General features: G+C 42.2%; 1 protein-coding gene across 1 annotated transcript; it reads left to right on the top strand.

Annotated features, from left to right (window-relative positions):
• On the top strand, positions 1-23558 carry slc22a7a (solute carrier family 22 member 7a). Its single transcript, XM_026171997.1, has 10 exons — positions 1-450; positions 5294-5397; positions 16503-16657; positions 17881-18049; positions 18135-18258; positions 19284-19393; positions 19481-19695; positions 19838-19946; positions 20091-20297; positions 22288-23558. Exons 1-10 carry the CDS (start codon positions 91-93, stop codon positions 22367-22369), a joined length of 1635 nt encoding a protein of 544 aa, XP_026027782.1. The 5' UTR covers positions 1-90; the 3' UTR covers positions 22370-23558.
• Positions 23559-26889: the final 3331 nt, after the last annotated feature.

The raw sequence follows: 26889 nt of genomic DNA, 5'->3' as shown, positions 1-26889 counted from the left end.
AGAGACACGGCATTAGATGGAAAGCAAAGAATAACACATTGATTTGAGAACTCTGGAGACACAAACCCTCAGCCCTTCTGTCTCACCATCATGAGGTTTGAGGAGATCTTGGATAATGTTGGTGGGTTCTCCAAGTTCCAGTTCCTGGTCCTGCTTATCTTGTGTCTTCCCCGTGCCATCCTTCCACTCCACTTTCTCCTGCACAACTTCATCTCAGTCATACCATCTCACCGCTGTTCCCTTCAGAGTACACAAGAAAATGAGAAGGACAGTTGGGACTCTGAGGTGCTTTCCCTTAGGATTCCCCGCCAGGACGATGGCTCCTTTAGCTCTTGCAGGATTTACAGTCCCCTTCCAGCCTTTAACATCAGCCAAGGAAACCAGTCTGCACCTTGTCCACATGGATGGGTCTACGACCAGTCACAGTTTCTTTCTACAACTGCCACAGAGGTAAGGATGAAAATCTAAGCTCTGTTAGAGTATTTTATCGCAAATGATTAGCACAAGAAAATCTCTACTAAGAAAAACTTCTACTAATAAGAAGGAAAACATTGATTTTTTTCTCTACACGCTGCACTTCATAACAACTCACTGCATTATATTACTGAGCATTCATAGAACAAAGTTACTGATTTATCCAGAGTCTGTTTCCATTCAAACTTAATCAACAAAGAGAGACAAAACATTACTGATAACACAATAGTTGTTGGTTATGATTGACCAAATCTCACTAAAATCAAATTAATGATGTCTGAATAGAACCAGTAATGATCCAGTCTTATTATTGTTAGATTAACACATTTGAAAGGAAACATTAATCATTTTGCACCACTGTGCCCCTCCTGGGCATCAATTCAAACTGAACGTATAGTGTCCCAGATAGTGAATTTATGCATCATTCATAGCACTATACTAAACTGTTAACATTTCTATTTATTTGTATTTAGGTGTGGAGGCAAAATCACCTGTCTACAATATAGGGAACAATAAATATTTATCTCTGCTACAAATAAATAAAGAAAAGCTATATATATATACACACACACACACACACACACACACACACACACACACACACACACACACACACACACACACACACACACACACACACATATATATAGCTTTTCTTTGTACTAGTGTAGGGTTTTTACCTAACAATATAAATTGCCTTGTGGCAACTGTTGTTCGGGGCCATATAAATGACATTTAATTGAATTGAACTGAAAATTAATATGGCATGACATTAATTTAGCTGGTAGAAATAACCACTTCCTATTTATGCTTACACTTTTATACTATTATACTGTACTTTCATGCTTTTACTTGAGTAAAGAAGCTGAGAGTATCTCAGTTTTCTACTTAAGTGAAGAATATCTATACTTCTGCTTGAGCTAATATCTGTAGTTTTTCTTCTGCTGGTTTTCAGAGATGTAATGAGTGGTTTTTATGAGCCACTGCTGACTTCCTATTTACTTCAAGCTAATAGGAACCCAGGTTCACCCTTGGGTTTCCTTAGCCAGTGTCAAGTAGGCCCATTTAGCAATGGCAATGCCTATTTTATTTACTTAACACATTTCATTACATGTAAGTTCAATGTACTGAACATAGAAGACAAAAACATAAAACCTCTGTAGGTTTACAGTGCCTTAATGCAATGGAAGCAGAAAAACAAAACAAAAAACCCCAAAGCAAATCAACAGCACGTATGAAGTGTAAGCCTGGTTCAATAAAAAACATTTTGAGTCTGTTTCTGAATATGTGCACAGTTGTAACTGAGCTCATGCCTGCAGGCAGCTTGTTCCAAAAGAACAGGACCACAATAGCTTAAGGCACCTTCAGCACACTTAAATCTGATTTTGGAAACCTAATTCTGGAGATCTGCACCTCATGACCTGAGACGTCTGACTAAACTATAAAAAGTGTGCAAGTCAGTCACTAACAGGATTTTAAAAGTAATTCTATATTGTACTGAGAGGCAATGAAGTGACTTAAACTCTGCGGTGATATCAAATTTAAACATACCATTAAGGATTATCTGTGTTGCATTTTGAATGCAACAAATATTTCTGTCTTGTCAATTTTCAGTTCTAAAATGTTTCAAGACATCCAGCAGTTAACATCATCATTGCAACTAACATTTGTACACAAATGAGGAACTTGTCTTGGTGTCATGGTGTAAAAATGTTGCATCCTCTCTCATGGTGTGTTCTATCAGTCTGTTTTGCCTCTTGTTGTTTTTTTTATTATTATCATTTTTGTTGCTGCCAGCTGCCAGTTGACTTTCATTATCTATGCTGAGTTTTGAATTTGGGCCACTCTCTACCACTGCCACACATCTATTTTTATGACATAAAAAGACAGACGGGGAAAAAAGGGGGATTAATGGACCAATGCCTGACCTTGAGGAGCTGACTAAATTTTGTAATGTAAAACTGAAACAAACACTTCTGTATTTAGATAAGATGAAAGCCAATAAAGAACCTGACCCCCAAACCAACTGAGTCTTGGAGCCTTTGAAATATAATTTTATGATCAACAGTTGTTAACAGCAGCTGTAAGATCAAACAGACCTAAAAGTGAAACTCTCACTGTTGATCTTTAGGTTATTGATGATTTTAGGAAGAGTTGTTTCTGTACTGTGATTGGACCTGAACCTTGATTAGTACTTAAGACTGTGAGATGAAAAATACTAATTTAGAACAGAATATATATAAAGTTCCCCTCTCGCCCCTTTGGACGGTCTATCCTCCAAGCTCAGGTCTTGTACCAGAGGCCTGGGAGCTTGAGGGTCCTGCACAGCATCTTTGCTGTTCTTAGGATTGCGCTCTTCTGGACAGATATCCCAGTTGTTGTTCCTGGGATCTGCTGGTTACACTCGCCTTGCTTGGGGGTCACTGTACTGAGTGCTCTGATTACCACTGGGACCACTGTTACCTTCACCTTCCACATCCTCTCAAGTTCTTCTCTCAGCCCTTGGTACTTCTCCAACTTCTCGTGTTCCTTGCTCTTGATGTTGCTATTGCTCGGTATAGCTACATCTATCACAACGGCAGTCTACCTCTGTCTATCCACCACTAGTCTGTCTGGTTGGTTAGCCATCACCAGTTTGTCTGTCTGTAACTGGAATTCCCACAGGATCTTGGCTCGGTCACTGTCAACCACCCCAAGGGGCGTGTCCGATTTTGATCTAGGGACTCAAGGCCTTCTCAGCACAGATGTTTCTGTGTACTATGCTGGCCACTTGGTAATGGTGTTCCCTGTCTGTAAGCATCTTGCCCCCTGCTGTTATGTGCTGGATTTTCTCAGGGACTCATGGATGCTTGTTGTCTCCTCCTGGACAATGGTTCTGACACTCACCAGTCCTTGCCCTCCTTCTGCTTAGCGTACAGTCTCAGGGTGCTGGACTTGCAGTGAAACCCTCCATGCATGGTCAGGTGCTTCACTGTCTTGATATCAGTGGCTCTTCTCCTTTGGCCAGCTTATTATCCCTTATTATTTCTTTGGCTGCTAGTTGGATAGGACCGGTCCCTTCTGGGGATTCTTGGGGATCAGCACTGTTCGGCCTTCAGTTGACCATTCTGGGTGTCTCTCATTGACTACCAGCAGGTTGATTTGTGCTGCCAGACGCTCATAGAGAGCAGGCAGCTTCTTCAGCCAGTAGGCATGAATAATGTTGGTGCCTGGTGCTGTTCACCTTCTCATATTAGAGACTCTTTCTTGGATGTCGCACTCAACGCTCCTTCTGTCATTCTTGGGGCTTGGTACCTAATCTCGGATGGGTATCTGACCTGACATCTTGGTTCCCCCTTGCCATAGCATTTGTGTTGTACCTCATTGATCTCCAGCTGTGATAGCAGTTCTATTGAAATTTTTGAACACTGAGCTACTAGTTGTTTCGCAGTCCCTCTAAATGCTGGATATTGAAGATTCCATAGGTCCCACATCTTCTTCATGTAAACGCTTCCACTGGGGTTTTATGCCCTGTTGTCATGTCTTGCCCATTTTAAGGCTTCTTGTTCCAGTAGTCGACTTCTCATCAGTGTTTCCTGGTTCCTCAACAACTGACGCAGAACTTGTTAATCCGAGTGACGATCAAGCCAGTGGCTTCAATTATCTGTCTCTTACGCATATCTGAGGTAGGTTTGGTTAGCATGGGTGGTTTAGCCTAGGGACCCTTATGGTATACAGATGCCCTGGCCAGGAGAACCCCGAGTCTGAAGTTCTAAAGGCATGTAGTGTTACCAGTATATCTATCTATCAATCTATATGAATGTGATGGAATTAAGGCATGGCGGGACCACAGATTGTACTTATGAGCCATTTATTTAGCTCACATCACACCATAACACACACCAACCCCTGAGTCCCCGTGTTTTAGCTCGGCAAGGCGTGATTAAGGATGCGTCCGACCTCCCTGCACAGCACCGCAGACCACGCCCCACCACATACCCCCATTGCCCAATCGTGGCCGGGGAGCCATCCGGCCGGACCCCCGCGCGCCTCATGCCCCGCCTCCGGCTGCCGAGGTTCCCCACACAGCTCCTCCACCGCTTCCCCACCACCAGGTTGGCAGCAGTGGTGTCGACCACGCCTGGAGCAGCGTTGCCAGCTCCGCAATTCACCCCAGGTGGCGCCCAGCCTGGTCCCGTAGCTCTTCCTGTCTGTGGCGTGCCTCCGACGACTGTGGCCGCCATTTCAGCCAGCATCTGGGCCAGCTCCTCCCTTCCCTGGCTCCGGTAAGGACCCACCGTGTCACCTCCTGGGTTTCGGCACCAGTGTGGTAGAATTAAGGCACCGTGGGACCACAGATCGTACTCATGAGCCATTTATTTAGCTCACATCACACCACAGCACACACCAACACCTGAGTCCCCGTGTTTTAACTCGGCGGACGTGATTAAGGATGCGGGCACCACAGACCACGCCCCACCATAATGAATTATTTGAAAAACTTTTTTTTTTTTTTCATTTTTCCAAGTTGTCAGCCTTGTGCTTGTGGCAGGAATTTGATCAGATGTGAGGAAGTGCTAAATAAATTTCCAGGAGAGGCTAAGGAATTACCTCTAATGTTATATACGCAAATAATTGTTTGAGCAAAAAAAAAAAAAAAGGAATTTACAACAGTGTACTACTGAAGAAACAGAAATGAATATAGTCTCTTGACAGATAAATGTAATTCTCTTGGTGTCATTGCTGCCATAATCAAAGGTACTTAACCTGTCATTCTGTGATCACAACCTCAGTTTTTTATCTGCTTGTTAACTGCCTGTTGTATGTTGTATCTCTGCAGTGGGATCTGGTGTGCGACAACAAACACCTGAATCAAGCTCTGGCTACTTATTTCTTTCTTGGGGTCACATGTGGAGCCATTATGTTTGGACAGCTTTCTGACAAGTGAGTTCTTCAGTATTCATTGTTATTTTAAACCCTCAGGATCATCTGGCAGAGGTGGGACCAAGTCATTGTTTTGCAAGTCTCAAGTAAGTCTCAAGTCTTTATCCTCAAGTCTCAAGTCAAGTCTCAAGTAATGTCAGGCAAGTCAGAGTCGAGTCTCAAGTCACTGGTGTAAAAGTCCGAGTCAAGTCACAAGTCTGAAATTTTGAATTTCAAGTCCTTTCGAGTCTTTAAAAAAAAAAAAACGAAAAAATAATGTTGCAGTTATATGCTAAATGTAAATATTAGACCATGTAATTTTAAAATCTGTGTTTTTCTCAACACATGACAAAATAGTGAACTTAGAAAATATACACAAATTGTGAAATTGCACCTCTTTAAAATGCAGCTCAATTAAACCTAGCTCCAAGAATAATTTTCACCGACAGTTCTGAGATAAGCTGCATGTTATTCTTGGATGCGGTTGTAGGACCAGCTTTAAAATCGCATGACAAAAATATCATACACATTAAAAAAAACTGTATCACCAACGTAGCCTGGACAACATTTGCTAGTTAGATGAAGTCAGCTATCTCATCGTAGCATATTTATATGCATATTTATAATTATACGGTTCTTGGAGTGAGTGCACACACTCATGAAGTTTAGTAACTTCAGGTCACTGCAACAAGCCCAGGTACAGTTTACCGACGGATGGGTGCAGGACCTTGAAATGCACCGTGTAGAACGAAAGACCATCGTACGTATCATAAGTTTACCAGTCTCACAAATTGTCGTCATAAATACACATTCCTTAACCGTTTATTAATATAACCTTTGAGCTCAACGGTAATTAATTAGTAGTGGAAATAATTTCTGGTAGCATCACAGAAATGTAGCAGTGACAATAATACTGTATGCTGTAATCGTACTGGGCAATTAGTGATACAAAAAACCTGTTTTATCCTGTGAATAAAAGTATATGTTTTTGTCAATGTACCATAATAACAGAAGCGAAACGCAATATTGTGTCAGGACAATTCACTATTTATGCACAATAAACAAAGGAGCATAGCGCAACAATTTCTGTTCAGCACCAGACTTGCTTGTAACCTATATCACCAGTTATGTTATGAAAATGACGTATTAACTACTAAAAAACACTGACCTTCGTGTAAATGCTTGGAGCAGACTAACCTGTGAGCTGGAGTGTTCTGGGACGTTATATTTGATCTTTGAATGGCTGCAATCCAGTCGCGTCTTTGTTACTTCGGAAACATGGCTCGAACAATTTCTCCTCAGCGACGTAATCCGATAACAACCGATCTCTTTACCCGTCGGCTTCCAGTGGCTGTCATGCGACCGGCTATTGCAGTTAATAATAAAACGGCTTCTTGACATTTTTGTGTTTCTTTTTATCGCTGTATAACTGATTTCAATTGAAAGCCTGCGTGCGCTAGTACCGCTTGCCACGAGTTCCCAGAATCCTTTGCGGTTCTACCCGTGAATGACGTCACATTTTCAATCTCTATATAATATGCATGTTAAATTTTATATTTGGGGTAAAATATCAAGTCTTTTCAAGTAAACCGGTTCAAGTCCAATTCAAGTCCCAAGTCATTGGTGTAAAAGTCCAAGTCAAGTCACAAGTCTTAGAACATTTTTTCAAGTCAAGTCTAAAGTCATAAAATTAATGACTCGAGTCTGACTCGAGTCCAAGTCATGTGACTCGAGTCCACACCTCTGTCATCTGGCCCTGTAATCCAAACTGCAGGTGAATTTATACAGTCTATGTCTGAGAAAGAAGTATCAACATGCTTTAAGAAAAGCAATGTAAATAACATACAAACAACAAGCAAAAATGTAGAATATATCCCAGTCGGTGGTTTCAAAGCGTATCATCAGATCTGTAGCAGTATGTTGTAGACAGTCCAGTGAAGAGAGGGGCTGAGCTGTCAACTGACCACCGCCTATTGGTGAGTTCGATCAGGTGGTGGGGAAGGGTGCTAACCAAAACCTGGCGCACCCAAATGTATAGTGAGGGTGCACTGGGAATGCCCGGCTGAGGCCTCGGTGGGCCATGATCAGCACTTCTATTGCTGGGGCTTCTGCACTGAGCTATGGCCACAAGGTGGTTGGTAGGGATGAGAACTTAGCGATTCTGATTCCATTATCGATATCACTTATCGATTCAATTCTTTATTGATTCCCTTATTGATAAGTAAAGTAAAAATGTTATTATGCATGTTAAAAAAAATTCTTAAAAGTAATGCCGTACATTACACCCAGACATACGTTATACTACTTGTTAAGTTGCTTTCATGTTTCTCTGTAAAATGATCTGCAACACAATGTCTCATAAATACTATTTAACAATAAAAAAAACAACAAGCTACAGCCCCACACATCAACACAAATCCCAACACACATCTTTCTCTTTGTATTTAGGTATGAACACAAAGCCGACAGCCCAACAAAACATGAAAACCAGCACAAAGACACTTCAAAGCAATCACCACAGTGTTTCTACTTTGGACACATGAACATGTAAAAACAGAGGCTGTAGCCTGACTGCTCATCAGTTTGTTACCTGTTTAAGTTCAGCAGCGGCTTCATGGCAAATGACGGCTCACTTTATCACAGTGCTGGGCTGGGCTCAGCATTTACTCAGCTTTAACATCACTCTGGATTCTTGGCGTTAGCATGCTGTCTGTGCAGGTGCTTGTGAAGAGCCGAAGTTGTGTTAACAGTGTAAGGCAGTTATTTCTGTCCTGGAGTAGTCTCCACTTTATCATCGCCCTCTCATCCTTTTGTGCAATAAAATTAAGGTAATGTTATTGTGGTGCAGGGAGCAATCAGGCAGAAGAACCAGTCGTATCAGGCTTGGTTAGCCTGTAGGACTTCAGAGGCAGCTGATAGGCACCAGCAGGCCAAGCGGAACACAGCTCAGAAGGTTAAAGAGTTGCTCTACCAACAATGTGTACAGTGCGAGTGGAGTGTCGCTGACTTCAACTGAGGATACTGTGGAAGGCGGTGGAAGGAACACTTTGAGGACCTCTTTAATCCCACTGACAGAGGGAGGAAGCAAAGACTTGGGACGAGGGGGAGGACTCAAGCATTACCTGGGGCTTGGTCCCAGAGGCAGTGTGGCGGGGTGTTTTGTGGCTCAGCTACAGGGGAGGGGTTGGGTTCCCTATTTCAGTAGCTGACAATGCCCAGAGGAGAAAGCTGTGTGGTGCGTGCGAGCTGAAGAGGGCAGCTGAAATGCAGATGGTGGAAGATTTGGCGGTGATGCACCAGGAGCAGGTGGCTGTGCATAGTGAACAGCTAAAGAAACTGCAGGTTCAGGCAGATGCAAACGGTTTCATCAAACCTTTTTGGTCACTCTGGCTCCTGCCAGTGGTGCTCCACCAAATAGAGGAAAGCGACGATTCAGAGGCTTTAGTTGAGATTTTCTAAACCAAAGTGAGAGGTGTGCCCATAACTGGGCAAGGAATGGGCCTTGACACTGCTGTTAGGGGAGGTCCAGGTAGCCGTGTTCACACCGAACGCGATGGACGCGAATAGAGCGTCAGGTTTACATGTAAAGTCAATGGAAAGGCGCGTTGACGCGCGATTGCGGGTCCCGCGAAAATTCGGAAGCAGATTTGCGTCGCGAAAACGCCAAAACGCGTGAAACGCGCGTCAGTGTAGCACGTCTGGCGCGTTTGACTCGCGAATAAAACCACGCGCGTGAGTTTTTGTGTTGCATTTTGTGCATACGCGCGTTTCGCGTCTACCGCTCGAGTTGGAAAAATCTGAACTCCAGCGTCAAATCGCGCCGCGACAACCAATCAGGAGCCTGGTGACGTGGCTGTTACCTAGGTCAAAGGGGCAGATCCAGCCAAAGCCTTTCATACTTCAATGGAGGGGAAGGCTAATCAATGCGGTAGCAAACAACTCGGAGCTGTACGACACCAGCTGCTTTCAGTACCGAGACAGGAATATAAAGGACCGAGCTTGGAGGAAGATGTGTAAAGAGATCGGGCAACCTGGTAAGTTCATTCATTTCTCTTTTGAAAGTTTTCACTGACCCGGGGAAGCAGCACAAAAGCTAGCAAGCCACCACTATTTTCCCACTGACGTACAAATACCGTTCTGCTTTTATGCATGCTGTCATTTAGGAATATATTTTATTGTTTATTAATAAACAGCACACAGTGGTCCCGCTGTTCATCCGTCACTGCTTTGCTTTTTCGCTGATTTTTTATTGCACAGTACAGCATTGCATTCTGCAGCCTGATTGACAAATCTGCTCCGTGCCGTGTCTCCTGCGCTTGCCAAATTTATCACGTTTGGTTTTGATAACCATCGCGTCCAATAGAAAAAACAGCACAAAAACACCCATAACTACGACCCTCATTCGGAAATAGACACCTGCACCGTGAGGGAAAAAAGCGCACGAAAGTGGTGGGCAGATGAAGACAAACCGCGGCATAATAATACTTTTACGTTTTGCAATCTACAAAGGTTTGCACTTTGAGAATCAATTGTGAGAACTGTGACCAGGGGCTAGTTATTCTGAGAACCCCTGCAATAAATGAGGGACCACTGTCTACTCTACGATTATTATATCCAACCTGTTAACATTTAATACTATATTGATAGAACCATCTGATTCTGCAGCAGAGCATCCCCTGTTGCTTCTCCTGGCTCCCCAGTCCCTGAGCTCCTGCTGCTGCACCCACAGATATGTACAGCAAGCACTGATACCTTTTTAGTCGGTGGGATTCCCTTGTGATCACCTTTACTAAATATCTACAACCAATCTGATTATATCCTGTTTTTGTTTTTTTTCACTGTTGAAATTAAAATCTAGTAGCAGCCTTCTCATTTCTTTGTGTTTTGTGCTGTTTTACAGGCCCACAGAGGAGGACTGCTCCGAGGCAGATGAGGGACGGGTCCCAGGACGGTCCATCGGCGGTGGAGCTGGCCATCCTGGAGTCCCTGAAGAGGCCACACCAGTCTCCAATGGAACATTTCCTCCTCAGCCTTGTTCCTGCTCTGGAGAGCAGCTGGTCCTTTTTATTCCTGTCTCTCTGTAAATTCTTATATTTTATATATTTATGTTTAATGTTTTTCTGTTTGAGACTTTTAATATTATTTCAAAAAAATGTTTATAATGACTAATGTCTCAGTTCTACTACACAGCAAATGTTGGCACACGACTTGACACATGTAGAATTTATTTCATATTATACTAATGACAAAATATACTGATACAGTGGGATGCAGAAGTTTGGGCAACCTTGTTAATAGACATTATTTTCCTGTATAAATCGTTGGTTGTTACAATAAAAAATGTCAGTTAAATATCATACAGGAGACACACACAGTGATATTTGAGAAGTGAAAAGAAGTTTACTGGATTTACAGAAAGTGTGCAATAATTGTTTAAACAAAATCAAGCAGGTGCATCAATTTGGGCACCACAAAAAAGAAATGAAATGAATATTTAGTGTATATCAAAGTGTGTGTCTCCTATATGATATATGGGGTGCCTTTGTCTGGATGTGCTTCCCATCCAGAGCTGCACAGCACAGAGGAAAGTTCCAGCGCTCCTGGAATCCCTCTGTGATGGACCGCCAGTCTCCAGGTGAAGGCACAGCCATGAAGTCGTCCACTAGACAGTCCCAGATGGACGTCGCTGCCTGGGGGGTGATCTGGCTCACCGTGGACACACCAACTCTGAAACTGAACGCGATGGTCCTGAAGGAGTCCCCGGTGACAAGGAACCTGGACAAAATTGTTCAAAATCAGTATTATGTGTACTGCAGTTACAAAATACATTATTCAAATTCCAAAATACTTTTGTGATGTCAGATTTAAATCACAAAACTTAAATCTTACATAAAACCTTTTGTAATTATAAGGATAATTACAAAATGTATATTAGATAATATCTAAAACAGTTGTTTTATTTTAACTTTAATATATCATAATTTGATTGGTAGCAACTTTCACAACTACAGTGAGCCAATCACTCATAATTCCTAAACATGTCAATCAGGTAGGAATGAAGTAAGACATTAATAGAAATAAAGAGTTGTATGTTGACATGTAGCCCTTTCCTTGCTTAAATCATTAATATTTTTGAAAAATTAATCTGTGATAAGACAGCTTATCAAGATAGAACCATGTAACTAAAGATGAACCAAACTGTTCACAGTTTTATCTAACTCTGTTTTAATAAAGGCTGTGACCCCTGCTATAGAGTCTGACAGCTGCAGGGATTATATACAAATATTCAACTATCCCAGAATCAAACCAGGTCTAAATAAAAAGGAGTGAGTATCACTACAAAGGTTAACTCAGTGGTCCTAATGCTACAGTTTGATATCAGCAAACACCGAGCGCATACATTGATGTGACACCACAGCCATGCTATCATGCAAACACTGATAACAGCATAAATCGAATTAAATCGGGACTTGATGAGACCTTCTGAGTATCACTAGAAATATTATAAAGAGTCGTCTCTGTACCACAGTTTGCTTTCAGTAAACACCGACAGCATTCACTGTTAGCATAGCACATCCATGTTAGCAGTGTATAACTGGATGGATTAGCATATTAGCACAGATATCAATAAAGGACTACCGTATTAAATAGTTTTGCTAACCTCAGGCAGACGGACAGGAGCTCTGCAGGTGGGATTGAGCGTCTGTAGTTGGTGTCTAGGCGGGCAATGCTGGGACCGACGAGGGAAAGCAGGTCCTCAAACTGGCCGACGGTGATAGCGCTGGAATCGGCCGTCATCCAGGCGCAGCTCCTGGAGCAAGTGGTGAAACTCACCAAACTGCTCATGCCTCTGGAGGACCTGATGGACCCAGGTACGGCGAGGACGTCTTTTACGCTGCTGCTCTGCTCTCCACAGTACATAGAGAAGGGAGACTCTCTCTTCAAGCGCTAGCTCGATAGCTGCCATCTTGCAAAGATACCGGTCTGGCACAACTCCCTCCCACATTCCTCCCACATTTCCGGTTCACGCGCGATGGATTTTTCTTGGACACGCGTTGAGACGCGAATGTACACGCGTCAAATTAGGGGCGTTTTATTCGCGTCCATCGCGTTCGGTGTGAACACACCGTTAGCCTCCCTGTCATGGTTAGGGCAATCTTGGGCTGACTGGATCTCTCCCCGGAGGGCCATCGCCGCTGCTTCCGGGAGGATCAGACAGGGTTCAAGGTTCAAGGTTCTTTATTTGTCACATGCATAGTTATACAAGTATAACACACAGTGAAATGTAACCTGACACGCTCCTCGACATGTGCAAAAATGGGGGGGGGGGGTGTAGAGGAAGAACATTATATATATATATATATATATATATATATATATATATATTGCAGACATAGAGGACAGTTACAAGTACTTGGGGATCCCACAGGCGAATGGGAACCATGAAGAGGCTGCTAGAAAAGCTGCAACCACCAAGTACCTGCAGAGGGTCAGGCAAGTCCTGAGGAGTCAGCTGAATGGTAAGAACAAGATCCGGGCCATCAACACGTACGCCCTGCCCGTGATCAGGTACCCTGCTGGGGTAATAGGCTGGCCAAAGGAGGAGAGAGAAGCCACTGACATAAAGACAAAAAAGCTCCTTACCATGCATGGAGGGTTTCACCCCAAATCCAGCACCCTGAGGCTGTACGCTAAGCGGAAGGAAGGGGGCCAGGGACTGGTGAGTGTCAGCACCACAGTCCAGGATGAGACAACGAACATCCAAGAATACATTAGGAAGATGGCCCCAACTGACCGAGTGCTCAGTGAATACCTCAGGCAGCAGAAACCCAAGAAAGAGGAGGGAGACGAGGAACCATCATGGAAGGACAGGCCCCTGCACGGTATGTACCACCGGCAGATAGAGAAGGTGGCTGATATCCAGAAATCCTACCAGTGGCTGGACAAAGCTGGACTGAAAGACAGCACAGAGGCACTAATCATGGCAGCACAAGAACAAGCTCTGAGCACAAGATCCATAGAGGCTGGGGTCTATCACACCAGGCAAGACCCCAGGTGCAGGCTGTGTAAAGATGCCCCAGAGACAATCCAGCACATAACAGCAGGGTGCAAGATGCTAGCAGGCAAGGCATACATGGAACGCCATAACCAAGTGGCCGGCATAGTGTACAGGAACATCTGTGCCGAGTATAACCTGGAAGTCCCGAGGTCAAAATGGGAGATGCCCCCAAGGGTGGTGGAGAATGACCGAGCTAAGATCCTGTGGGACTTCCAGATACAGACGGACATAGTGGTGGTAGACAAACAGAAGAAGATGGCCGTAGTGATCGATGTAGCGGTTCCGAATGACAGCAATATCAGGAAGAAGGAACACGAGAAGCTGGAGAAATACCAAGGGCTCAGAGAAGAGCTCGAGAGTATGTGGAGGGTGAAGGTAATGGTGGTCCCCGTGGTAATCGGAGCACTAGGTGCGGTGACTCCCAAGCTAGGCGAGTGGCTCCAGCATATCCCGGGAACAACATCGGAGATCTCTGTCCAGAAGAGCGCAGTCCTGGGAACAGCTAAGATACTGCGCAGGACCCTCAAGCTCCCAGGCCTCTGGTAGAGGACCCGAGCTTGAAGGATAAACCGCCCGCAGGGGCGTGCTGGGTGTTTTTATATATATAGTATATACACTGGGTGAATGTGCAGTAGTAGCAGTAGTAGCAGCAAGCAGGTGAATTCTGTACATTAATATGAATAGACATCTGACTATTTTACAGGATAGACAATATAAACATATTTAAAATTAAAGGAATTTGAAATGTACATTGTGCCTTGGTTTAGTGTCTGGAAGAGAGTCCTGTCTCAGTCAGTTATAGATGATGTGAGAGGGCGGGTGTTTCTACCCGCCCTCCCGGGAGACATGCCCCTCGCTAGGGGCTGCATGATGTTGCAGGCAGGTGGGTGCAGCCAGGCCCCACACCAGGAGAAGTGTGACTGCTGGACGTGGTAGTACGAGAAAGGTTTGTTGAGTGGATGGCCAGCTGGTGATAGCAGACCAACCCCGCCCTCCTGGCCGCGAGGCCCTCGAGATTGCTGTAACCCAGTCAGACGATCACTTGGCAGCGCAGCTGGCACGCGGCAGGAAGTCAACTATTTCCAACTCCAAGGAGGAGGTTCCATGAGGCTTCCCCAGCCCAGCCAGCTGCTGAGCACCAACACCTTCCTTCTCCGGTAGAGACCTACTCTATACCTGGGCTGCATGCAAGCCCTGATCCACCTAACCCTGGTTCACCTGGGGCAGACAGTAGACACAGTACTGTTTGTCATGGTACTTGTCACGGTATAATAGTAGGCACGGTAGTGATGTTATCCATATATGACAAATAAAACTTAAAACTGAAACATTTCACATAATAACAAATGGTTTACCGTCTCTTCTGCTCCTGACCCTTCACTTAAGCTCTGCAGCCTGAAGTCCTTCTTTTACCTTTGTGAAATATAGTGGTCTTTCCATGTAGAGACGTTCTGAGTGATGCAGAGCCAAGAGCTATTCTTGAGTGTAAACAACTGAATGGGTTCCCTGCCACAGTTTTAAAAATGTCCAAATAGTAGGAAGATTCATACTACTACTATAATAAATTGAGCAACCATATTCAAAAAGGTTGATACTTAACAAGGTAATAAAACACGGAGCTGCTGAATCAGATATAGTGAACTGTGCCACAGACAGTGAAAAAGTACTACACTGCTCAAAAAAATGAATGGGGCAGATTTCATTTGGGAAAAAAATGTGTTCGATATCTAAACAGATATGGATTGGGTAATATGTTGGAAATGAAAGCATGCCCCAATGTTTAATGGGAATGAAAATGATCAACCTACATACAGCTGAATTCAAAGATATCCCAAAAATCAAAGTGGAAAAAATGATGCAGCGGACTATTCCATTTTACCAAATTTATTTTGCAGCAATGCAAAATAGTACTCAGTAGTACAAGTATGCATGCACGGTGCATGTTCCTCATGAGATGACAGATGCTGTCATGCAGGATCATCGCCCAGACCTGGACCAGGGCACTCCTAAGACAGTCTGAGGTGCAACCTGGCAGCATTGGAAGGACTGAAACATAATATTCCAGAGGTGTTCTGTTGGATTTACATCAGGCGAGTGTGGCGGAGAGTGGTATCAGTTCCTCTAGGAACTGTATACTCTTACCACATTCGGCCATTGTCATACACTAGGAGGAACCTAGGATCCACTGTACCAGTATAGGGTCTAACAATGATTTCATCCTGATATCTAATGGCAGTCAGGTTGCCTTTGCCTAACCGGTAGAGGTCTATGTGTCCCTCTATGGATATGCCTTCCCAGACCATTTAATTCAGCTGTAATTAGTTTAGTTAAAATTATGGCTTTATAACAATTAGATTGACACAGATATTTCTTCATCTAAGCAAGGCATTGCACTACGTCATTGTTGTCCTGTGACTCATTATTACAACCAGCCTTTGTTCAGACAAAGTCAGCTGCTACTGCACTGATAAGAAAAACAAGCATGTCTGCTTATGTTAGGAAGTGGAAGGGAGATGTGGAGGGGCTTGGGGGTAGGTCCAGATTGTACTTAAGTAAAAAAAAGTCATGTGGAGACTGTTTTTGTAATCACTGACATGGACTTATTAGGTAACTAACATTTTGGGATTATTCAACATGTCACATGAGACAGACACACACACACAGAGCTCATATTTCGTGTGATGCGATTAATTTTTAGAATCATTTCTGGTGCCACACAATCAGTAAAATCTGGCTGATATCATAGGGACTCCATCCATTCATCCATCTGTCCATTCATTTTCTACAGAGTCACATTTGTCATATTTCATGGTCTATTGATTTTTTTCAACTAATTAAGTAATTTCTTGATCTACAGAAGACACGCCTAACAAGTGACATTATAAGCCGCATTGCTGCAACTGTAAGGTCCATTTAGTGCCATGCTAATGTGTTTAATCTCATTACATGACCTTTAATGCAAAAAAACGAAAATGTCCTTGGAATGTAAAAAAAACCCAGAAATTATCCTGCAGTTCTAGCTCATCTAATACAGTTGAAACTCATTGCTAAAATTTGTATGTTGCAGGTTTGGTCGTAAGTCAATGATTCTGGTGTCTTTCATTGCCTCCACAACATTAGGAGCCACTTCTGCCTTCTCCACTTCCTACACTATGTTTGCAATCTCCAGAGCAGTCTGTGGTGCAGCCCTCAGTGGGATGTCAATCATTGGTGTGGTCCTCGGTAAGAAATTTATGAAACACAAAGTCTAATGTCCATTCACTTAAATTTCACTTAAATACATTTCTACAGTACCCCTTTAATCAGTGTAAAACCTGCTGTGAAGTGTTGTGCAATGTTTTTTGTTTATTGGATATTATTCTTCATAAAAATATAACTTTTTAAATCATATCAACTCTTTCTTTCCTTCAAAAATATGTTTCATCATTATGCATTGATTTGATCGTTAGTGGTCTAAAGAGAGAGAAATGTAACGGCAGTCTGCAAATGCTTTTTGTGTTCTATTATGCAGAAGGTGTCTTTTGGCACTGGTGGGTGAGTGATGAGAGCAATATTAGCCTGCTTTTAGTCGGAGACCTACAAAGTCCACGTTAGGTTGGGAGTAGCTCTGGCATACTGTGTAATTCACAGGTTTGTCAGCCAGAAAGATGTGATATATATGCCCTTGCTCACCATTCCTCTTTTCTAGTTCTGAAATGCCCTTCTGAGTTTTTTCCAGTGTTTCACAGTACCTGTCAGCATTTCTTGTGGTCCCAACAGGCAGAAAGTCACCAACAATATCCCCTTTCGGTCCGAAAACACAGTTGCGCAATGCCCGCACTGCGCACACTGTGCATAAGGATTCTCCATAACACCGCGCGTCCACACGTCGCCCGTCAAACTGTCACTCTCCTGCAAGACTTCGGTTGGAAGTTCATCGCCCGCCTACCCACCCTATAGTCTGGACTTTGCACCCAGTGACTACAACCTGTTCCGAACGCGATTCTGCGAAAGCAGCGAGCGGACATGACATGGGCATTGTAAAACTCCCACAGCGCCTGCAAAAATGTAGAAAAATAATTAAATGTGTTTACCCACACCATCTCATTTAATGTTTTTACTTCATTTTCATCATTATTTACATTGTAGATTCTCACTGAAGGCATCAAATTTAAAAACATATTCTACATTTTCTCTTGCATTTCTGCAAAGTATAACTATATATTTTTCAGACGTCAGTATTTGTCTTTTGCAATGTTAAGTTTTTTTTATTAGTGTGTGATCAAACGTGGGACTTTGCAGGACTGCTAGATTATTTTCTTTTTTTAAATATTTTAACTATTCATTAGTGAGACATTATTTGATGTAACAAAGACAAGTAAAATTTCAGGCTTTTATCTTTAATAGTTTTTGAGATATTCATGTTGAAACATGACCTCAGACACTTTCTTTTACTTCCTCCTCAGGTATTGAATGGACAGATATAAAGCACCGTACCTTTGCTGGTACTGTTATGAGTTTATCTTGGAGTGTTGGGAACATGTTTCTGGCCCTCCTGGCCTACTTTATACGAGACTGGAGGCATTTGACTTTAGCAGTGACAGTGCCCTGCATTACTGCCATCATTCCCTGGTGGTAAGGAGTTTCCATTTCAATACTAACAGAAAACATGTTATTGTCTGTGTGTTTTTAAAATCCAGTTTCTTCTGCCTCACTTCAGGTGGCTTCCTGAATCAGCCCGGTGGTTGCTGGCTAATGGGAGAGTAGAGGAAGCCAAGAAGTATCTGATTCAGTGTGCTAAAGTCAATGGGAAGAATGAATATATATCCAAACTGGATAGTGAGGTGAAGCTAATGTTACTTGTGTGCAAAATTAACATCTACAGCTATATAAGGTTTAGAGTAGCATTTCAAATACGATTGCTTTTACACTGGAAAAAGCATCAGGATGTTGATGTCTGTTAATCAAGCTTTCAATCCCCCCAAACCATTTTTAACCTACAATCAAGCTTTACACCTTAGTGCAATTGTCCAAAACAAAAAGTTCACAAAAGGCACTGGAACTCCAGAAACAGTTCAGAGGGCTCGCCTGGAGGTTTGACGGCACAAGTGCAAAACAGAGCAGTTCAAGGGCCCGTCCTGGACGTTGACAGCACAGGATTTCAGGCCAAAACATTTTAGGAGGCTGACTGCATGGAAAAATAGTTCAGGAGGCCAACTGTGGAGCCAGCGCTGGCGGCAGAGCAGTTCTGGAGGCTGACAGCAGAGCCAGTAGCAGTAATGAGACAATCCAGGTTGCCAGCGGTTAGGGAAGCGGCGACGGCGCAGGTGAAGCAAGTCCAGACGAAAAAAACAAAAAAACAAAACAAAACAAAAAAACTTTTTTGGTTTATTGTACCAGGTTTATTTTTTTGGCAATTTTGCATATGTACTATGGATTTTATCATACATATTATTAACAGTTGTATTGATGCATAGCAACTTGAAATGGTCCAAAAACTTTAAAGAGTAGCTCAATTAATATTGCAATTACTATTGTTGTTATTCAATTAATTTTAATAAAATGGTGTCAAATCACATCAGCAGGTGCCTCAAGGCAAGCCAAATAAACCTGAATTAAAAGAAAATAGAATTGAATTCAATAGTTAATGGATTTGCTTTTCTTGCAAAAGATCTCTAATTCAAGAACAAGAATAGACACGCTCAGCACCAGAAGGTCACAAGCTGAGTGTTTCATCCAAGGGGTATCTGGCATCAAATCTGTGCCAATTCAAACATATCAATCCATCTACTGTGGTGACCCCTTGGGAAATAAGTGAGCAGCTGACTGCACTTTTTAAAATACATATTTTTACTTTTCCGTACTGCAGGTTCTGGTGAAGGTGACGGTTTCTGAGGTGGCTGAGAAGAACCACTCCTATCTGGATTTGGTCAAAACACCTAAGCTGAGGAAGATCACACTTGTCTCTGGATTCTTCTGGTATCAAGTCATTCTTCGAAAGCACTACTTGCTACTGTTGTCATTTCATGTATTTGTGTGTTTCATTTTGTGTTGCTGAACCTCCAGGTTTGCTGTTGCTTTCCTGTACTATGGGATTAGTTTCAAGATCTCAGGTTTTGGAGTCAATATCTACCTCACTCATTTCATCTATGGTGCCATTGAAGTTCCTGCCAAAGTCTTCGCCTTCTTCATCTTGGACTGGATTGGTCGACGAAATGGCCAGGCGTGGTTTCTAATCATAACAGGATCTCTGATTGGAATAAACACATTCATTCCTCTAGGTTAAATAACTTCCCGCCCTATTTACACTTAAAGTAAATGAGACTTGCAGACCTTTCTTTATTTAGTTAGTTTTAGTTAGCTTCATAAATCCACTCCAAGGTTTCTGATACCTTACACATCTTTGATCTGTTTCTTGCTCAGAGTTCTCTGTGCTTCGTACATGCATTGCTGTTGTGGCAAAAGGTTTCTCTGAGGCAGCTTTCACCACCGCATTCCTTTATTCGGCTGAACTCTACCCAACTGTCCTCAGGTATAACCCCTTGAGGGTTCTGAAGCATCACCATTTAACATCAAGTGCGCAGAAATAATGCTCTTTTAGTTACAAATTTTATGCAGTAAATGTACTTTGTGATGCAGCATTAAAACCATAGTTCCTGGTTGTGTTGTTGGGCAGGCAATGTGGTATAGGTTACACCTCGTGTATCTGTCGGATTGGGAGTTCCCTGGCTCCACTGATCATGCTGCTGAATGATGTCTGGCATCTTCTGCCCCCTCTGATCTTTGCTGGCACTGGAATTATCAGCGGCAGCTTGGTCTTCCTGCTCCCCGAGACACTCAATGTCCGTCTGCCTGAAAACATTGTTGATGTTGAAGAGGGAAGGTACGGTATAGACAAGACAGCAAAAAAGCAAATCAGAGAGTAACATTCAAACATGAGTCATAAGTTAAATTTAATCTCAAAGTATCTGTATCCTGGAAGTACTTTATTGCTATGTAATGTAATGTGTATGTGTTAGTCCCCATAGGGAAATAGTTCCTCTGCATTTAACCCATTCACCCAGTGAAGCAGTGGGCAGCCACCAATGCAGCGCCCGGGGAGCAGTGTGTAGGGACGGTAACTTGCTCAGGGGTACCTCAGGGTAGCCGTTCAGTGGAGTTGAACCCCCGACCTTCCGATCATGGGGCTACCACTCTACCTACTGAGCTATCCCTGCCCCAGTGCAGAGCAGGAATAGCTCACCATAGACATAAACTGTGAACACATACCAACAAACAGACCAAACCTGCCTCACTGTCAAGATATTCAGTAGGGATGGGAATAAGATAAGAAATTAGCACTTTGTTTCTGTTATCGATATCACTTAGGAATCCAACTCCTTATCGATTCTCATTGGGTTCTTATTGGCTGTGATTCAAAGCAATCACAACAGTTATCCTACTTTAGAAACATGAACAATTAAAAACAGAGGCTGCAGCCTGACTGTTCATCAGATTGTTCCCTGTTGAAGTTCAGGGTCTGGCTTCTGGGATGGGGTCACTCAGCTTTATCATCACTTTGGGTTCTTGTCTAGCTTAGTGTTAGTATGCTGTCTGTGCAAGCGCTTGCAAAGAGTGGAAGCTGTCCTAGAGCAGCAGCGCTCTTGTTCTTTATGCAAAAGAAATCAGAGTGGGGTCAGAATATCCACCTTGCAGACTGTGCCACTATTTTCCTCCTCTGGCACACAAACTGAAATCAGTTGATTGTAATACAAGTGGAAGTGGAATCGATCAGCAATAAGGTTGATAGTGTGGAGATCAGGGAAATATTTTACTGCTACTATTCATAACCATTATCATTAACCATTGCATTCATTCTTATTCTCATCAAAAACATTGATTGAAGCTGTTGGCATTATGTTATAATTTGTATTACTGGTGTTATCATAATCACGTACTAACCTTTTCATTACAGGTGTAGTTGTAATCATTTTATATACACTTTGCATTTCTGTGTTTATTTAAAGAATTGAAGCTCAGTCAGGTAGTTGAAGGTCGTGAACTTTGTTTGGCGCTATGATCAGACAATACATGGTGTAAGGGATGTTGAGCTATGGAAAGAACACGCTTACACAACTCATATTTTACATTCTTTTATTAAGCCTTGAGTAGGGGCATTTTGGTAAAACATTTATTCAATAGATCACACATACTTTTAGTTAAGATTATTACACATACCACTGAGAGCTTCTGTCTGGGAAAAGGTTAGAAGCGCCAATGGGCGGGGTGAGGCTGAGTGCGTTGGAGGTCGACATACACACACAGACAACAGTTGGGCTCATGTTTAGGCTAGGAGTTCGAATAACAGTTTGCAAATGCATGCTGCAGGAGATAAGTGAGAGTCGGCACCTGGCCTCGAGACGGAGTGAAGGCTCTTTCCATATATGTCGAAAGTCGTCAATATTATTGTATGTGAATTGTATCTGTTTGACGCATGAGGGGGCGTCATAAACCAAACCCTGATGGTATAAAACAACCGTTTGTGTATTATTGGGCGGAGATCGATGCTGTCTCCGGGCAGTGTTCATCTCCCCACGCGTGTGTTCATTAAAATCATTGTTTGATCGAAGCTCTTCTGGACCATTATTGTTTTTGTGCTCACCCTCAATATCTGAACCCGTAACAATAGGCATTCAGAATGACAATTCCAAGGAACTGAACTTGGTGCCCTTTTATTATATTTTGTTCTTGACAAGTACTGGATTTTGTTAAGAAAAGTAAAACATGGAAAAGTCATGTCAATGTTGCTGTCTTAAATTACTGATGCTTTATTTTACTCTTAACAAATGAGAGAAAAAAATGACTGTTTTTATCTGTTTTTCTTTTCTATGTAGACACATGCAGGACGATGCAAAGGAAGATGCAGAGATTGAGCTGGTAAACTGTACAGAGGCAGCAGCATCGAAAGAAGACTGATCAGCTGCTGGCCAGAGAAGACTTTCTTTTTGATGGTTCTGGTTCATTAACACATGAATTATTGCTCACTATTGGGAGTTTACAGACTAGTGACTATTCTGTTCTGATCTTCATTTTGACCTCATATTGTTTCAGTTAGGACTGTTCAGTACAATATAGCATGAAGCATCATTTGTCATTTTATTGTTTCAAGCCTTGAAGTCTAATTTCAAAACTGTCAACCAACCGCTACTCATACTCAGCTTTCAATGTGCCTAATGTTAATAACAAACACTTGTTTGAGGTTGTCTTTCCTGGTTTGTTCTGTGTTCCCTGGTACCACAGTCTCATCTGCACTTGTCTTTTGCTTTCCATGTTCCCCTGTCTGGTCCTCTATGTTAAGTTAACCCTTGTTTCTCGTTCAGTCGCATCTTCCTGTTTTTTCCCCCCCAGTAACTGTGGCTTTCTGTGACTCTTGTTGTGTTTACTTCCCCTTTCTCATCATGTTTCTAGTTACAGCTGTGTGTTCCACCTGGTGCATCTCCTCTTATTGTCCTGAGTGTATATGTTTTTTTATTGTCTGCACTCCATTATATGGAAGAGGTGCTCTTTAGAACGGATACACACAGGCTAGAAATATCAACAAACTCTGAGGCACTCTCTTTCAAACAGACTCTTTTATTTTCACAGAATGGGTATAATTAATTCAAAAACAAACAAACAAAAAAACTGGATCTGAATCTTTTCTAGTAGTGTTTCATCAATAGTGATCTACCACATATGACATTCCACCAATAGTTTCTACTGTTGGGAGAGGTGGGATTGAAAGAAATTGAAGATGTAATGAGCTTACCTCTAATTACATCAGAGAGAGGGTAAAAGAGTTTAACATCCAACCTTTTAAAGTGATAATCAGTGCTAAAACAGTTTATCTATATGTGATTTTGCTAACAGTTGACTGTTTTCTGATCAAAAATCTAATCAAAGTAAATGTAATTATCATGTTGAATGAGACTGTCTGTAGACTCCTCTTGTTAATGTTTTGGGCAAAGCAGATATTGTTGGCACAAGAAAGCATTCGGACCATGAGCTTGCTAAAACAGGTTAAAAACAAGTTAAACACTTTATAGTCTGTTTAAAGTCGTATCATATTCTATAAATCATGTTTGTGCTGGATATCCTGTGAGCAATAAAAAACAGTTGTTCATGAGCACCGACACACAGGTCCATATCTTGATTTTTATATAAAACATAAAATGTATAAGCGCCCAAGAAGACACCGTGAAGGCTTCCTGGCCATCCAGTGAAACTGTTGGGAAGACAACGTTGGAGAAACGTGAACATTTTATTTGTACTGTATAATCTGCAGATTCTGACAGAAATCTGCAACTATCCTTTGAAGCACCGCTCCTCTCTAAAACAGCAATAAGGATCATTATTAGGCCAAATGTAAATAACAAAATAACTTTATAACTTAAAGCAAAATTGGAAAATGTAAAGTCCGAAACAAGTCTTTATATTAAGGCCATTAGTCAAACAATACTGTTCGGTCTGGGTCTAAACAGAGCGCGTTGTGTGTGACGTCTTCTTTTGCGCATGCGGGCCGCTTTGAGGGTTCACACTAGAGCGCGTTTGCTGTCATATTTTATCTGTAGTGGGAACAAGCAAAAAAATTGGATTTGATCAAAAAATCGGAATTGAGCATTAAGACCTGCAGTGTGAACGTAGCCAAAAAGAAAAACCCTTGTCTCCCCTTAGTCTGCTATCAAAGGGTTAGAGTTTATCCACAATCTGCATGCGCAAACCATCTGCAGGCCTCACAGCTTTCCTGTTTTCAGATGGACATGCTCTCAGAAACAAAGCTATGAAACTGAAAAAAGGTTTCGGTGACAAGAGCCAGTTGTGGCAACAAGATGGCACACACACACTATGTATTAGTTATACACACACATAGACAAAAATCAACAAATCAAAACTTACAATGCCCTCTTACAATATTTACAATAACTAAAAACTGTGTAGTTAGGCTTTTAAATGTTTTCTAAAATAAGGAATTGTAGCTAGTTCTCTATTTGCATAAGGCAGTTAATTCCACTTAAAAGATGCTCTAAATATAACAGTTGTTCAAAAAGTTACTTTTAACTTGAGGAATTACTAAATTCCAGTTTGTTAGAAATCGTGTTGCATGATTATGTATTTCATCTGGATACTGCAGTTGAGCAGAGAAACAAATGTGATGTGCTTAACAGTATTGCTTTCTTTATAAATAAAAGTAAGCCGTAGTGTAATTTAGCTTGTACACGAAGCCAGAAAAGTTTATTATGCATTTGATCGATACTAGTGTAGTATGAACATCTTAACATTACTCTGGCCGCCCTATTCTTGTCACGGCTGCGGCAGCAGTCGTGTGGGGTTGAAGGGAAAAGGACCCAATCGTAGGCCCTGATGATGCAATGAATGAGCTTTATTTACATGATGTGATAATACAGAAACTAAGAACAAACCTAAACTGGGACAATCTAACCAACAAATATAAAACCCTAATTCAGAGGGAAAACATGCTATGATGATATGGTAGCTGCCTGAAATGATGGTGGTTTTCCTTTAGTGCGAACAACTGCATGTCAGTTTCACACTTGGTCTAACAGTCCGTCACTGGTCTTTCAGAGCCGTGAGCTTCTCTGACATGTTATCAATTTTGCACTCAACAAGCACAGTCTGAGTACTCACAACTACCGTGAGCTTCTCCAAGATGTTATCCAATTTTTGCTCAGAGAGCATAGTCTGAGTGCTCACGACAGCCTCGAGCTTCTCCAAGATCTTACCGTGCTGCGTTCAATGATCCCATTTTGAGAAGTTGCGACCCGTCCCATCGTTTCCATCACAGCGGGCAGCCTTGTGGGAATTTGAACAGCTGATTCCGCTTTCTTTAATCTGCGATAAGAAAGGGCCAAGCCAGCTCCGATCAGCAAGAACTCTGTTATCATGGTTCCAAATAGGTAGATGTCTTCAATGTCCTCGATCGACAGTCCCACCAAGAACACGACTCACCAGTTTTTCAACCCGTCCATCATGTATCCAGCAGGGAACGTCCCTTCAGAACACTCGGCTCACCCCAGGCTTCTCATTGAGAAGAGGGTGTCAATTGCGTTCAGGGACCAGTTGATCAAATCCATAATTCCTCTTTTAGGTTTTAGAGAACAGACCGTGAGAGTTTTCCAGGGCAAAAGTAGAAAAGTAGGCGGTACTAAACAAGGACATTGAGAAGCCAAGCAGGAAAGATAAGGAGGAGGGAGAGGAGAAAAGTGCGACCGCCTTCGTCAAGAGCCAAACGAGAAATCTACTAGTGCATTAATGACATCATTCATGATTGAAGAAGTGATATAGAAAGAGCATTTCCAAGCCATAGCTATGCCCTGTCCCATTTTCTTAATAACAGAGTCCATGTGCTGAGACCATGAAAGGTGGTGATTTATGGTAACACCGAGTAGTTTAATCTGGGTGACCTGTTCTAATACTGATCCGACTATGGAAAGATTCAGTTGTGGAACGTTGACTAAACGTATTCTACCTCCAATTAACATAGATTTAGATTTAGATACATTTAGAATCATGTTGTTTTTACTTATCCAGTCAAACAAGCAAATCTTGTTGTAATACGCTGGTCAATTCGAAGTTGTCACTGGCTGAATAAAACATGGTGGAATCATCGCATACATAATTTTTCATCCAACACAAAGCAGCTGGTGAAAATCCATAACATTTTAGTTTATCAATCAAAAGATCATGATTTATTAAATCAAATGCAGCACTTAAGTCCAAGAACACAACCCCAACCACTTTCCCATCATCTAGATCAGCGGTCCCCAACCCCCGGGCCTCGGACCGGTACCGGGCCGCGAGAGTTGAGGCTCAGGTGTGAAATTTACGGTTTTCAGGGTTTTTATCGGTTTTCAGCGTTATTTTGTTATCGTTTTTATCGTTAACTCGGTTTTCCTGGGTCTTTTCATGTGTGTTATGAATAACTCTTCTATTTTTCGGTACCGGTACTAGTTTTATTTTGTTGTATTTTTCCGCGACACCTTAAAGGCCGGTCCGTGAAAATATTTTCGGGCATAAACCGGTCCGTGGCGCAAAAAAGGGTTTTTTCTGTCCTCAAACTGTTCTCCCATCAGTCTGGGTGGAGCTTTTTTCTCCTCCTCTTACCTCATGTTGTGTGCTTTTGTTGTATCAGCCTACTCACTGACCTGTCTCCCCAATGTGATGTTTGTGCAAAGTGTGTTGGTTGGAGGGTTCTTTTGTGAGTGCGCATGCGCCAACCAGTTTATATTTTAAGTCTGTGGAAAGATGTCATTCTAAATAAAGAAATTACAAAACAGCTTGCAAACCAACCATGACATCTTTCCACAGACTTAAAATATAAACGTACTATCAATTACAACCTAGTGGCAATTTCAGCTTCCTTTTACATCATCTTTATGATTCAATTCTGTCATAATCAATTGAGTCTGATTTTGCTTTTCAAAATGAAAACCCAATAT

Source organism: Astatotilapia calliptera, chromosome 6, assembly GCF_900246225.1.
Source record: "Astatotilapia calliptera chromosome 6, fAstCal1.2, whole genome shotgun sequence".
NCBI lineage: Eukaryota > Metazoa > Chordata > Actinopteri > Cichliformes > Cichlidae > Astatotilapia > Astatotilapia calliptera.
The sequence above is the reverse complement of the archived record's forward strand: the minus strand, read 5'-3'. Positions and strand labels throughout refer to the sequence as shown.